The following is a 16,167-nucleotide window of genomic DNA, read 5'->3' on the forward strand; positions in this document are numbered from 1 at the left end:
CAAGAGTTTAGGGTTTGAATTTAGGAACTTGATTTGTTCTTTCCACCAATTATTCAAATATGTATTCATATTCCTAAATCTTAATATTAAAATGTGCGCTCAGATTCAGAGGTTATAATCTTAATGAAAACAAATTAAGCCTTGCAAAGATGCAAAGTTAATTAAATATAATTTAGTCAAGAGTTGTGTCATTAATATCTTGTTCAATTTAATATCCAAAAGAAGAGAGCAAAAATGTAATTGGTCAAGTGTGATTTAATTTGCAGTCTAAGAAGACAATAACATTATAAAGGTATTAATGATCTATGAATATATTTGTTTCTTAATTAGGAGCATATTATATATGCATCAGCAGATTTGGTGAAATAGTGCCCAAATGTTTGTGTTTTTCGGATAATTTGCTTAATTAGCTCTTGCAATCAATGAAGGGATACATACTAATATAGTATTAGTAATTGATCCATTCAGTAATGATCATCTTTTTTTTTTTTTTTATAATTTTATTTTTTATTCAGTAATGATCATCAAAGGAATAATTATATCACCAAACCGGGCCCCGTTTTGCACACGTACTACTCCTTAGAATTGATATATGCTATAAAAAAGGACAACAAACAATTGCTCTCACACCATAATTACATTTAACTAAATATTTTAATTTTATTAATTAATTGAATAATAACAGTGGAAATATAGACTAGCTAATTATAGTTAAGTACTCTGATTTTTACATGATTAAAAACAAAAATATTATTTTGGTAATCTATTTATTGAGAAAAAAAAAAGGAGATTAATTTAATGTCCTAATAACCCCTCTATTCTGAAATTAAAAAAAAAATCCATGTGGGAAAAAAATTCAACTTTATTATGGTGTAAATGTGATCTGAAAGTGCTGTAAAGTGAAAAGCTTAAACATGAAGGTCCAAAAGTCATAATTGATTGCTTTTATAAGGGAAAAAAATAAAGAGAAAAATGAAAGTTTCTTTTTTGCATTGGAGCATCTTGGAATGAGAATCATGAAATGATTGAAGTGAGAAAAAGCAATGGAATCATGTATGACAATACCAAAGTCTTGTTATAGCTATGATTGTGTTGAAGAGGGGGCAAAGTACCAAACCCCATAAGTAAAAATTTACTTTCCTTTTTCGTGGCGGAGTCAGAATTTCAATTAGAAAATGTCAATATATATATAAATTAAGATGGTAATATTTTTAATTTACTAAATTGAACAAGTAAAATAAAATATCTACCAATATAAAAGTCAAGTAAAATTAAACGCGGGGAATATGCATGAGCTTCTTTTACGGTAAATTAAATAGTAATCACTTATCTAATTATGACCCTTTATGGGAACTTTTCCCCACTTACTATTGGACTAGATTTCTTCTAACTTCATAATCTTTGAGTTCGTTAGCATCATAATTGAAAATCTTTAGTTTTATGCATTGTAGTTGGGACTGTCCATAATAGTTTTATAGCTAAGTATTTATAATCAAACTGCACAAATAACATGTAAAAAAAAAATATATATTTGAAATTTGACTTGACTTCCAATTCTATACTTGTATATCAAAAAAATTGTAACTTTACTCAAGTTTCAAATTCAGTTATGTACATTTAAAATTAATTTGGAAAAGATTAAACATTATACATTTTGTATTTTTTTTATCTATGTTTTAAATAATAACCCTTCAATCCACTATTTGTGCATTTGCCCCAAAGTAGTAACTCCCCTTTGATGATGGATATAATTGCAACAATAAGAAATTCAATGATGAGAAGAACAATGTTGACTCATTTTTTTAAATATGAATCGAATAAATAAGGATGCTCAACAATTTTAAGTTAATCTACGAAGAATCTAGTTAGTACTTTTTCTAGTTCATTAGAGACAAAATGTGGACACGCAAAACATAACATATTGTAACATACTATCTAACAAAATGAGAGAGATATTATCTCAAGTTATTACTAGTGATGTAAGAGGACCAAAATGATGTAAATATTTTTGTATTGAATTTAGAGATATTCGTCATGAAGTTCTAAATCATATTATTGAAGAATTACACTCAATGAGACGTGGCATTAATGAGTATAAGCTCATTCTAGAACTTTTGCAACTCCTAAAGAAGCAAAAGAATTTTTTTTTGAGAAAAGCATAAGGTTTGTCAGGAGGAATTCTTATTAGAAAATTGTTTCTCAAGAAATGATTTTAGATGAATTCTTTCTATTAAAATCGAAATGCACAAACAATATGTAAAAATATTTTATATGAAATTTGACTTAACAGTTCCAAATTCTAAACTTGTATATCAAAAAAATTGTAATTTTACTCAAGTTTCAAATTTAATTATGTACATTTAAAATTAGTTTGGAAAAGACTAAACATTATACATTTTGTATTCTTTTTTATCTACGTCTTAAATAATAATCCTTCAATCCACTATTTGTGCATTTGCCACAAAGTAGTAACTCCCTTTTGATGATGGATATAATTGCAATTATAAGAAATTTAATGAAGAGAAGAGCAATGTTGACTCTTTTTTTTGTTATGAATCGAACAAATAAGGATGCTCAAATACTTAAGTTAATGTTCGAAGAATTTAGTAAGTATTTTGTCTAGTTCATTAGAGACAAAATGTGAACTCACAACACATAATGTATTGTTCTTAGACATGTTATAACATATCATCTAAAAGAATGAGAGAGATGTTATCTCACGTTATTACTAGTGATGTAAGATGACCAATTTGATACAAAAGATCTTTGTATTGAATTTAGAGATATTCGTCATGAAGTTCTAAACCATATCATTGAAGAATTACACTCAATAAGACGTGTCATTAATGAGTATTAAGCTCATTCTAGAACTTTTTGCAACTCCTAAAGAAGCAAAATAAATTTATTTTGAGAAAAGTATCAGGTTTGTCAAGAGGAATTCTTATTAGAAAATTGTTAGAGATGATTTTAGATGAACTCTTCCTATTAAAATCGAAATGCACAAACAATATGAAAAAATATTTTATTTGAAATTTTACTTAACTGTTCCAAATTCTATACTTGTATATCAAAAAACTTGTAACATTACTCAAGTTTCAAATTCAAATATGTACATTTAAAATTAATTTGGAAAAGACTAAACATTATACATTTTGTATTTATTTTTAATCTATGTCTTAAATAATAATCCTTCAATCCACTATTTGTGTATTTGCCACAAAGTATCCCCTTTGATGATGAATATAATTGCAATTATAAGAAATTCAATAATTTGAAGAACAATGTTGACTCAATTTTTGTTTGAATCGAACAAATAAGGATGCTCAACAACTTAGGTTAATGTACGAAGAATTAGTAAGTCCTTTGTCTAGTTTAATTTATTAGAGACAAAAATGTGAACACACAAAACATAACGTATTGTTCTTGAATGTATTATAACATACCATCTAAAAGAATGAGAGAGATGTTATCTCACGTTATTACTAGTGATGTAAGAGGATAAAAAAGATACAAAGATTTTTAAATTTAATTTAGAGATATTTGTCATGAAGTTCTAAACCGTATCACCGAAGAATTGCACTCAATGAGTCACATTAATAAGTATAAGCTCATTTTAGAACTTTTGAAAATGCCAAAAAAGCAAAGAAGAAAAAATCATTTTGAGAAAAGCATAAAAGTTTGTGAAGAGGATTGTTATTAGAAAATTGTTAGGAAAAATTGTATAAAAGAACAAATTATTAATTCAAATTAAATGTTATAACCATAGTTTCATTTAATTCTAATCCGTAGCAAACACTTTGCCATTTGCCTCTCTCCCAGATATCTCGCTCATCACTCTCTCTCGCCTCTCTCACTTTATACAAACACAAATGTATAAATTGTGTTTGTGTTTGTATGAAGCGAGAGAAACTATATATACATATACAAATACATATTTCTTCGTCCTATACACTTATAATTATACATTACAAATCTTTCCCTGCCTAGTTCTTTTTTGCCTTTCTCTCTTTCTCGCTTTATACACACACAAATTATACAAAATACAATATATTATTTGTGTTTGTATAAAACGAGAGAGAGATTTAATATACAAATACAACTATTTTAACTCGATTCAATTGTTTATGAATTCAAATTTTGTGCAGATAACAAACATAAAGAACATATACATATACAAACACTATTTTCATAGACACAGACGTCCGATTTATACAAATCGCTGCAATTTATACAAATCAAAGTTGCCTGCGATTTTTATACAAATCTGATGCTCCATCGCAAACATAAAATTTGTTATGGAGCGCGATTATGCAAACTATAGCTATGACATACAAATATAATTTTTATGTTTGCTAAACCTAAAATTTACTCAATTGTTTCTTAAGAGATGAATTTAGATGAACTCTTCCTATTAAAATCGAAATGCACAAACAATACGTAAAAATATTTTATTTGAAATTTGACTTGATAATTCCAAATTCTAAGCTTGTATATCAAAAAAATTGTAACTTTACTCAAGTTTCAAATTCAGTTATGTAGATTTAAAATTAATTTGGAAAAGACTAAACATTATACATTTTGTATATTTAGTCTCGCTCAGTAAAGAGAGTTGTAGGATTCGTAAAACAGGAGAAGAGCATCTCAAAGTATGGGGCAAAGGATGTTGCGTTTTGACTTTGTCTCCCGGGATCCACCACAGGTTGGGTTTGAGAGCCGTGTGATGGGTGACTATCCAGCACGGTTCGGAGAGCACTTTTAGTCTGCGCTGGTGAATGGAAGCCCCCCCTATCAAGCAAGAAGGAAGCGGCTCTTCCCACGGCGGAGTCACCATTGACTCTATTTATTATTATGGTAAATCAGTGTATCAAGATGTCAATCTGAGATCTTATTTCGGTTCGATACGTCCACCTACGAGACTCACCTTTAATTTATGTCTTAAAATAATAATCCTTCAATCCACTATTTGTGCATTTGCCACAAAGTAGTAGTAACTCCCCTTTGATGATGGATATAATTGCAATTATAAGAAAATCAATGATGAAAAGAACAATGTTGACTCTTTTTTTTTTTATGAAACGAAAAAATAAGGATGCTAAAATACTTAAGTTAATGTACGAAGAATTTAGTAAGTATTTTGTCTAGTTCATTAGAGATAAAATGTGAACACGCAAAATATAAAGTATTGTTCTTAGACATGTTATAACATACCATTTAAAAGAAAGAGAGAGATGTTATCTCACGTTATTATTAGTGATGTAAAATGACCAATTTAATACAAAAGATCTTTGTATTGAATTTAGAGATATTCGTCATGAAGTTCTAAATCATATTATTGAAGAATTACACTCAATAAGACGTGGCATTAATGAGTATAAGCTCATTCTAGAACTTTTGCAACTCCTAAAGAAGCAATTTTTTTTTTGTTGAGAAAAGCATAAGGTTTGTCAGGAGGAATTCTTATTAGAAAATTGTTTCTCAAGAAATGATTTTAGATGAACTCTTTCTATTAAAATCGAAATGCACAAACCATATGTAAAAATAATTTATATGAAATTTGACTTAACAGTTCCAAATTCTAAACTTGTATATCAAAAAATTTGTAACTTTACTCAAGTTTCAAATTTAATTATGTACATTTAAAATTAATTTGGAAAAGACTAAATACTAAACATTTTTTTTTTTTTTTTATCTATGTCTTAAATAATAATCCTTCAATCCACTATTGTGCATTTGCCACAAAGTAGTAACTCCCCTTTGATGATGGATATAATTGCAATTATAAGAAACTCAATAATTTGAAGAACAGTGTTGACTCAATTTTTGTTTGAATCGAACAAATAAGGATGCTCAACAACTTAAGTTAACGTACAAAGAATTTAGTAAGTAATTTATCTAGTTCATTAGAGACAAAATATGAACACACAAAATATAACGTATTGTTCTTGGACGTATTATAACTTACCATCGGATAGAATGAGAGAGATGTTATCTCACGTTATTACTAGTGATGTAAGAGGATAAAAAAGATACAAAGATCTTTATATTGAATTTAGAGATATTTGTCATGAAGTTCTAAATCATATCACCGAAGAATTGCACTCAATGAGTCACACTAATAAGTATAAGCTCATTTTAGAACTTTTGAAAATGCCAAAAAAAGCAAAGAAGAAAAAATCATTTTGAGAAAAGCATAAAAGTTTGTGAAGAGGATAGTTATTAGAAAATTGTTGGGAAAATTATATAAAATAACAAACTATTAATTAAAATTAAATGTTATAACCATAGTTTTATTTAATATCCGTAGCAAACACTTTGCCATTTGACTCTCTCCCAGATATCTCGCTCGTCACTCTCCTTGATCTCGCTCGCCACTCTCCCTCGTCTCTCTCACTTTATACAAACACAAATGTATAAATTGTGTTTGTGTTTGTATAAAGCAAGAGAAAACTGTATATACAAATATAAATACATATCACTTCGTACTAAACACTTATAATTATACATTACAAATCTCCCCCTACCCAGTTCTTTTTTGCCTATCTCTCTTTCTCGCTTTATACAAACACAAATTATATGAAATACAATGTATAATTTGTGTTTGTATAAAGCGAGAGAGAGATTTGATATACAAATACAATTGTTTTAACTCGATTCAATTGTATATGCATTCAAATTTTAGGCAGATATACAAACATAAAGAACATATACATATACAAACACAATTTTCATAGACACAGACGCCCGATTTATACAAATCGCTGTGATTTATACAAATCAGATGCCTGCGATTTTATACAAATCAAAGTTGTCTGCGATTTTTATACAGATCTCGCAATTATGCAAACTATAACTATGACATGCAAATATGATTTTTATGTTTGCTAAACCTAAAATTTACTCGAAATTATTTCTTAAGAGATGATTTTAGATTAACTCTTCCTATTAAATATTGAAAATGAAAAGAAAAAAAATAAAAATAAAATAGAACTCACTTTCAATATAAAATTAAAATTCCTTATTCTTTGATCATTTTTACTATTGAACAATTATTTGAGGTAACATATCCTAATATAGATTCCACGTTTCATGATTATTTCTCCTTAACTTTTCGTGTGATTTTGACAACAAAAAATGATTGTGTTCATGAAATAAATGTTATACTCATATCTAAATTTTCAAAAGCTGTAAAAATATTTGTGGCAATTGATGAAACTGTTAAGTCAAATGATCAGAGTCAATACAAAGATTGTTTGCATACTTTAAATTCTGGTCATTATTGATTTATCGATATTGAGTTACTAATTTAGCAATTTTTAATGGTTTCAAATTTTTTATAATCAAATTATCGATCCTATAACGATTTAGAATTTTTCTTGGATTAATCGATAATCAATAATAATTAAGTTGCTACTGAAATCGGAATGTTGATACTAAATATGCACGTCTTAATACACCTTATAAATATGATTTATTTCCTTTAATTTTCTATCATATAGTACTATTTATACCAGTAATAGAATACAATGAACATATACACTAGAAAATAAATATGTTGGAAGTCTTAATGATTAAACTGATAATTCAAAGATTAATGAGCAATCACCAAAACATTAAAATTGATAATTTATATCTTAATAATTCTATAAATGGTTTAACATATCTATTAACCTGAACCACTAGCTCCTATGGCTAAATTGTCACCTTACAAATTGATGTTAAAATAAAATTGTCATGTGATGTTACTACAAATTTTAAATCAGTGTGAAGGTTCATGTAATAGTACACGATTAACATGTTGTTATTTAAAACACATTATAAATGCTAAAATTATTAGCGGTGCTTTTCAAAGAAAATATGTTTTATTCCATGACTATCATTATTAGCATTAGAAAATGATAAATTGTCAATTCCTTTCAAAAGAACACTATTTTAAATATATTTTTGCTTTGCTATGATTATAAATAAAGCTAAGTTCAAACTTTAGTTATTTTTTTTGGAATTTATCTTGATTGAACCTTTTTTTAATCCAATGATTAGCTTTATATATATTGCTTTATTATCAAGAGCTAAAAATTCAAAAATGTGTGAAACTACTAATTCGACTACTGACCCCAAATAGTATTCAGATAGTATACAAGATTTGCCTAATGAATTTTCTGAAGCGAATATCATTTTCTTTTTTAAAAAATTAAACGGATCAAAAATTCAAGATTACTAAAGGTTATTGGGAAAATTATATGAAATAGCAAACTATTAATTCAAATTAAATGTTATTGCCATAGTTTATTTTATTTATAATTCGCAGCAAACATCCCACTTTTTTGCCATCTGGTTCGGTATACAATTAATCATTTTTGGTATACAATTACCCATTCGGTATACAAATGTATAAAATGCGTTTGTGTTTGTATAAAGGGAGAGAAAAGTGTATATACAAATACAAATACATATATTTTCGTCTTATACACTTATAATTATACAAATACAGATCTTATTATATGAATTACAATGTATAAATAAATTTATACAAAACTGAATAATTTGTATAAAATTGGATGTATCTAGCGAATTATACAAATCAAAAGCTCCATAGTAAACATAAAATTTGCTATGGAGCACAATTATGCAAACTATAGCTATAACATACAAATATGATTTTTATGTTTGCTATATGTGAAAGTTGCTCAAGGTTATTCCTATAATTCAAGATTACACTTGCCCATTGTTACCAAAAATTGAGTAGGTTTGGCTTATGTTGGGCCATAATAGTTAGGCCCAACTTTGCTCAAGCCTTGTAGCTTGTAGTCGTGAATGGATGATTTTCATAGATAACCACTATTTTGAGAAATTGATCATTTTTCAAAATTAGAATAATGATCTGAAGTAAGAAAGTGACCTCATGGTCTGAGTTTTAAATTAAAAACTAATATTTAAATCATGGGTTTAATTTTTAAAAAGTGATCATGCTTCCAGATACAATGGCACAAAAGTGGCCATTTGGTGTAAATATGTGGTAATGGGGATCATATATTAGCCCAAACCAACTTTAGTTAGTTAACTTAGAATGGTGAATCAAGTCAAAGCCCAAGACTTGTTAACAAATGACTACTTATAAGTCAAAAGCTTTGGGTTGCAATTACTAGATTTTAAGGCTTAATTAACATTGGGTTTCTAAATGTGAAACTTACTACCATTAATTACTTTATCTTCCAAGACATGCTAACATTTCTCATTTCGAAGTAATTTCTTGGTTCACTTTTCACTTTTATTTGTCTGCTTTAAATTTTGTATGTCTTTTAAGAAATAATAATTAAGTATGTATCACATTAATATTCATATTAATTGATTTATAATCTTAGATTTTGAAGAATGATTTGAGGAATAATTAATTAATGTTAAGAATAAATATGAAAAAAAAGTTTTTTCTTTTAATATTTTAAAAGCGGCCGGCAAGTATAAATGAGTATATTTTTAATATAATGGTTAGTGAATAAGTAAAAGTAATGGGAGAGAGTAGATTCAATATATAATCATCCCAAGAAGTCCCTTTTGATATTTGAACATCTTTTGATCAAAAACTGTCTTTTCAAGGTTATGTAGTTTTTCCTTTGATTTTTCACGCGGTGTCCCTTTTTTTATTTTGAACATTTTTTTATCAAAGACTTTGCCTTTTCAAGGATCGTAGTTTTTCTTTTGATATCTCATGTGGTTTTAATAATCACATTGAATTCTGACTATATCAAAATTTGCACTGTGTAAAAAGAAGACTCTCTAACAAAAAAAAATCATATTCAAAGCTCAAATTTGAGATCTCTAATTAAAAAAGAAATAACCTCCTCTACTGCATTAGATCGTTCGTGCAAGTGGATTTGCATTATTCAAAACGTGTTCTTTACTCAAACAACAATTTATCCACACTTTGTACATATCATTTTTTTTACTATTAAATACTTCATTTAAAGCACACGATTCCATGGCAAAGATTCTGCTTGTAACTTTGAGTAATCAAAACGTTAATTATTGTAAAGAGTGAAGATGATAAATAAACAAAGAAAAAAGGTGTGTTCAAAAACTCAAGATACTCCCTCTGTTTCTAATTACTTGTCTATTTTTCCTTTTATAGTTGTCCCTAATTACTTGTCCATTTTGACAAATCAAGAAAGGACAATTTTTTTTACCTATTATACCCTCAATTAAATGACTAATTACTTTGAAAAATGCAAAAACTTTTCATTCACTTCATAATTAATAGGAGTAAAATGGTAAACTCACTATGTCATTAATTGATTTCTTAATAGGTGTGTCAATTCAAAAAGTGGACAAGTAATTAGGGAGAGTATTATTTAGTGCAACTTGTAAGATGAAGAAATAAATAGTGTGTAAAATAGGATATAAACAAACATGAAATAAACGAGGGTGTTTTTCTAGATATTTTTATGGTCCCTCTAATTCTTCACAAGCTTATTTTCCCCACTTTCCCTTGGAATTTTCCTTCTTGATGTCCCTCCTATCATACCCATAACAATCGCCTTACATTTTCAAAACAAATTAATAAGATTAATTTATTAAATGAAACTTTAATAAATTTTTTTTTTAAAAGAGTGTTTAAGTAATAAGAGTCAAATAAGACTTTAAAAGGTGCTTTTGGTACAAAAAAATTATTATTTTCTTGTGGGATTAGAAAGAGGCGAATCCATGATTCAAAAATAATGGGGGGACTACTAGACATGGATGCGTGTTAGTTGAAGTACCAATACTTCATCAGAAAATATTGTTAAACAAGTATAAAATTGATGTGTTAGTAAATATTAATTAAACGAAAATGTAATATAGTTCAATTTGTGGTAAAATATTGTCAAACAAATATAAATCAAACAAATGTGTAACATAGTTCAACGTATGATTTAATAATTTTTACCTTGTATACTTAAAGGTTGCTAGATGCAATTTTTATTTTGAATAAAAAAATAAAACAATGTAGTGGCTAGAATCAAACCGTGGACACATTGCTAGCGAAGGAGTGGTGAGACAAGAATTGGACCAACGCGCTAGATTAACTTTTGTGTATAAGGCTACACAAATAAATATATTATCGTAATTTAGGTATATATATATATATATATATATATAATTTTTCGAAATTAACGGGTACATGTGCACCTCTTCCTAGGTCTGAGAGTAGGGACAGGGGTGGTAAGGATGGGGACTATACTCCATAGGAATTGAATGTATTGATTGAAGAATGAGAAATCAATATTTATATAAAATAAAACATGTTTCCTATTTTTTAAAGATATTTTTGAAAAATACTCACCTAATCGACATGTGGACACCCTTATCAGTAACGCCATATAAATAAATAGGAAGTGCTAAATAGCCAGAAAATTAAAAAATTATAATATTTTTTTTATTTTAAAATAAATTGATGTTTTTTCTATTTTTTTAGTTAAAACGTATTAAGATTAAAATGGTAAAAATATTTAAAAGGATAAAATAACATAAATAAAATATCATTTTGATTAAATTTTCTGGTTTCCTAAATAATTTTTGGTGATTATATGTAACGCCAAACAAGTTTGAAAAAATTGACCAGAGGTGGCCCTATTGAGTACAATTCTCTACGTCTACTCTATTTTTTCCTGTTCTTCCTTCAACTGTCAATTTTAATAAAAATCTCTAGATTTTGCATTATTAATATACTAATTTTTGGGACAAATTAATATAGTAATGATTAATTCCTCACATAAACAATAATAACAGAGAAACAGTCTCTATTTTTTACTCCCACCCGTCTTCTTTTAGTTGTTATAATTTCCTTTTTAGAGTCAGACGATAAGAATTTTGACTAACATTTTATGATGTATTTTTCATTATATTGATATGCAAAAAATTGCAGTTTATATTATTTTTCGTATAATTTTTGAATATTTAAATTTTTAATTTAAAATATCAAAATAATGTAATCTAATTTAACTTTGAAAATAAATCAAAGGGATGGAAGGAGTATTATATTTTGCTTTACTATATCAATGATTTTTTATGAATTAAACGGAATAACATAAAAATAACTTTATAAAAAGGATAAATTAAATCTCCCATTTTGTTAAATATTGTCATTTGTTATAATTTTCTTGGTTTGTAAATAGATCCCATGTTTTTAAGCAATCTCTTGTCTGGACTCTAGGGTATTGTAGAATAGTAATATCAAATAGGAGTATATAACTAACAGAATATTAAAAAGAAGGCAATTCTAACTTCTCCTAGGCTCTTGGAGATTTTGCTCATAATTATCTTAGAAAGCTGATTAAAGGTAAGTTAGCTTTCAACTTTTCTTTCTAGTTTGTTAAGGAATTGTGAAATTTGGGTTATTAATTTATTGGTTTACTATGATTGCTTATATTTGGGTGTTTGAGTTAAGAATTTTCAAGTAAGCTAAAGAAGGAGTAATTCATGAGTTAATTAGTAGAAAAAGAGAATTAAGCAATATTTGCTTAGTTTTTTGGTTTTCCAGATAAGGCTGATCTGTTCTTTCAAAATCAAATTTGGGATAATATGCCAAGCACGTCGAAATTCTTTTTAATTTGGATAGTGTGAGATTCGATCTCATGACCTCTGTCTGCTCTGATACCATGTTGAAGTGTGTTGCCATCTCATCTAAAAGCTTAAGCGGTTAGAGAGAGCGCACTTTTATTAGTTAATGATATTCTCAACACCAAACCCATACCCTCAATAAATGTGATTAGATCGTGAAAAATGAAGGTAGAATTTTTTTTGTTGCAAGAGAATCTGATCTTAGTTGATTTATCTTAATAGCTAGATTAATTGAGCTCTATGAAGTAATAATCAGATGTGAAGAAGTAAATTACTACTTATCTTTTTCTTGAGTTGATTGCATTACTTTCCTGTATTTTATTAGTAATTGATAACAACCTAAATGCTTTGTTTTCAATGTATTCTTGATTTCAGGTATTCATTTTAGAAAGCTGACTGTAGAATGGAAATTTGTTCTTTCTATTCGACACCCTATTACTGCGTTGTAAATGTTAAACCGAATGTGATTCAAAAATGCCTAATTTCAAATCAGGCAATGTTTCCTAGACTAAAAGAAAGAAGATTGTGTTCTGGTTCAGATGTTTATAGCGTAACGAAAAACAAGAACCAGAGATCTTGCACTGTTGCTTCTGTAAAGGGGGTTGACAGTGTTGACTCAACTCTCTTGAGTGAAAGCTACAGCTCAGATGTGGTAGATGGGAAAGTCGGTACGCAAGGTGTGACTAGTAGAGGTATATCAGTACCAAAGGTTATGATTCCTAGTTTACCAAGTGAAGCTAAAGGTGATGCTGTTGCTGTGATTGATAGCTGTTTGTGGGAATGGAAGCCAAAACTGAATGTTCATTATGAGAAATCTGGATGTCAAAATGTTAACTCCGCGCCAATACTTTTTCTTCCTGGTTTTGGTGTTGGTTCCTTTCACTATGAAAAACAACTGAAGGATCTTGGTCGTGATAATAGAATATGGGCATTAGATTTTATTGGACAGGGGAAGTCATTACCTTGTGAGGATCCAACATCACGGTCTAAAAGATTAGATGAATCGGTAGGTGATGGAAACAATGTTCTCTGGGGTTTGGGGGATGAAGCAGAACCTTGGGCAAAAGAACTTGTCTATTCTATTGACTTGTGGAGGGAGCAAGTACGCTATTTCATCGAAGAGGTACAGTTTCTATCTTTGTCCTTGTGTTTTTTCCTCAAAGTGGTTGATCTGTAGATTAAGCATTGTCATTGATGTATTGCTAGCTTTTTTAATTCATGTTCGTTCAATACTCTGGCTCGTAACGAAGGCTAGAAGATGAAACTATAAATATTCATAGAAGGCTTATGAGCACGTTACAGGTGCAGTCGATGACATTTGCTATAGTATGTCAGACTACTGTTCCTTAGCACTACTTGTTTATAACTATTAGGTTATGGAACGATGGGTTTCTCAAGAATTTTCCAAATTATTGATTGGTTACAACTTACAAGGAACAAATTATAAACTTGTATCCTTTGGTGATGCAGGTTATTAAAGAACCAGTCTACATTGTGGGAAATTCACTTGGTGGATATGTTGCCCTCTACTTTGCAGCATACTACCCTCAATTGGTGAAAGGTGTGACCTTGCTGAATGCGACGCCTTTTTGGGGATTTCTTCCTAATCCTGTTAGATCTCCAAGATTATCTAGATTGTTTCCATGGGCTGGTACTTTTCCTCTGCCCTCCAATATCAGAAAGCTCACAGAACTTGTGTAAGTGCCATGACTTACCCTTTTGATTCCGTAGTTTCCTGATCTTATAAACTTATATACCGAGTAATAGGATCTTCTTGCCAGCAATACTGTTTATATTGATTATCATCAAGACCATGACCAAATGATGTGTTGTTATATTTTTCAACTCACGCTGATGCATCATTGTTGGATAATTTGATGTTCTTTCATCATACTAATAGAGGAACATTATGGCTTGTTTTGGGTTTTGGCTGGTTCTCAAACTTATCCGTCTATACGCTCATTATGCTTTGTAGATGGCAGAAAATAAGTGCTCCTGAGAGTATCGCAGAGGTGCTTAAACAAGTTTATGCTGATCATACCACAAAAGTGGATAAGGTTTTCTCTAGTATTCTTGAGGTAACAGAACACCCTGCAGCAGCTGCATCCCTTGCCTCAATAATGTTCGCTCCTCAGGGACAACTAAATTTCAAAGAGGCACTGACTGGGTAGGTAAAGCAAGTAGTATCACATAGCCGTATCATTTGGCTTGCATATGTTTTCTTATACTGTAGCAAAGCTGAAATCTTCCACGTTGCTATATTTAGGTGTCGAATGAACAATGTACCGGTCTGTCTCATTTACGGGAAAGAAGACCCCTGGGTGACGCCTATTTGGGGTTTACAAGTGAAACGCCAAGTCCCTGAAGCTCCATACTATCAGATTAGTCCAGCTGGTCACTGCCCCCATGATGAAGTCCCAGAGGTACGCTCGTCTTACTTAGCTATACATCTGCTTTTGACATTCGATCTTGTCTGTCAACGTGCTTTCTCATTGTTACCATCTCTTCACTTCCTGTTCAAACTATGTATGTATATGCAAAAAAGTTTAAACATGATATAAGATTATGATCATTCTATGCCACACGCACTGACTCTAGATTTTGGTTTCACCTCTGAATATAAACGTGCAGATTGTGAATTTTTTGCTGCGCGGATGGATCAAGAACGTTGAATCGGATAGTTCAGTTGCATTGCCTCTGCTAGATTATCCAGAAAGCGTTGAATACGACGTTGTCAAAGAATTGGAATTTGTTCGGCAAGGAGTGAAAAAATCAGCAAAAGTGCAATTTTATGGATCAATGACTTCTCAATGGGAGAGGCTTGGCATGTTTTTAAAATCTAGATTCCAAAATGGAGTTTACTCTCCATAATTGCACATATTTTTTTTTTTCATTTCTTTGTATCCACATATTGTGTGATCAATGTCCACCCATGCCTTCATGTTCGTGTGTTACATAACAATTTATGTAAATTGTAATTAGGTCAACATATATTGAGTGTAAAAAAAGAAAACCTAATTCCTTGATTAAATCTTGTTTATCATTGACAAAAATGTCAATACCATGAACAGTCCATGTTTGTTAGAAATCATTAAAATGATCAAATAAGAATTACTATGACAACAATCATATTAACTTAATCCTTTTCCTAGCATATTCTTTTAATCTTATTGTTCATTGTTACGTAGATCTACAATATTTTCACCATAGCTTTTACTTTGGTATGTGTCCAACGTGCCTTTTTGATCAACATTTTTCTTAAGTTCGTGAGTTTATCAAAAACAACCTCTGTACCCTATACAAGCTAGAGATAAGGTCTACCTTCACCCTATCCTCTACGAACACCACTTGTGATCTCACTAAATATGTTTTTGTTGTTACTTATTTTAATATCTTTATATCAACTACGTTAGATCAACTTGAACATTTGATATCAATGTAATTATGTCAATTTGTACACACCTCAACTAATCCATCAAATATCCTACCCAACTCACACATGAAAAAGCCAAGTTAGTCCCTATCCCTCCAAAATAGGGAGCAAATAAGCTCATACCAAGTGTTATAAATGAAGGT

General features: G+C 29.4%; 1 protein-coding gene across 1 annotated transcript; it reads left to right on the forward strand.

Annotated features, from left to right (window-relative positions):
- Window positions 1-12,151: 12,151 nt before the first annotated feature.
- LOC102596969 (pheophytinase, chloroplastic-like) lies at window positions 12,152-15,659 on the forward strand. Its single transcript, XM_006345325.2, has 6 exons — window positions 12,152-12,310; window positions 12,967-13,714; window positions 14,062-14,288; window positions 14,567-14,758; window positions 14,858-15,014; window positions 15,223-15,659. The coding sequence occupies exons 2-6, from the start codon at window positions 12,995-12,997 to the stop codon at window positions 15,460-15,462; spliced, it is 1,536 nt and encodes a 511-aa protein (XP_006345387.1). The 5' UTR covers window positions 12,152-12,310; window positions 12,967-12,994; the 3' UTR covers window positions 15,463-15,659.
- The last annotated feature ends 508 nt before the right edge of the window (window positions 15,660-16,167 follow it).

This window comes from Solanum tuberosum, unplaced genomic scaffold (genome assembly GCF_000226075.1).
Source record: "Solanum tuberosum cultivar DM 1-3 516 R44 unplaced genomic scaffold, SolTub_3.0 scf00068, whole genome shotgun sequence".
Taxonomy (NCBI): Eukaryota; Viridiplantae; Streptophyta; class Magnoliopsida; order Solanales; family Solanaceae; genus Solanum; species Solanum tuberosum.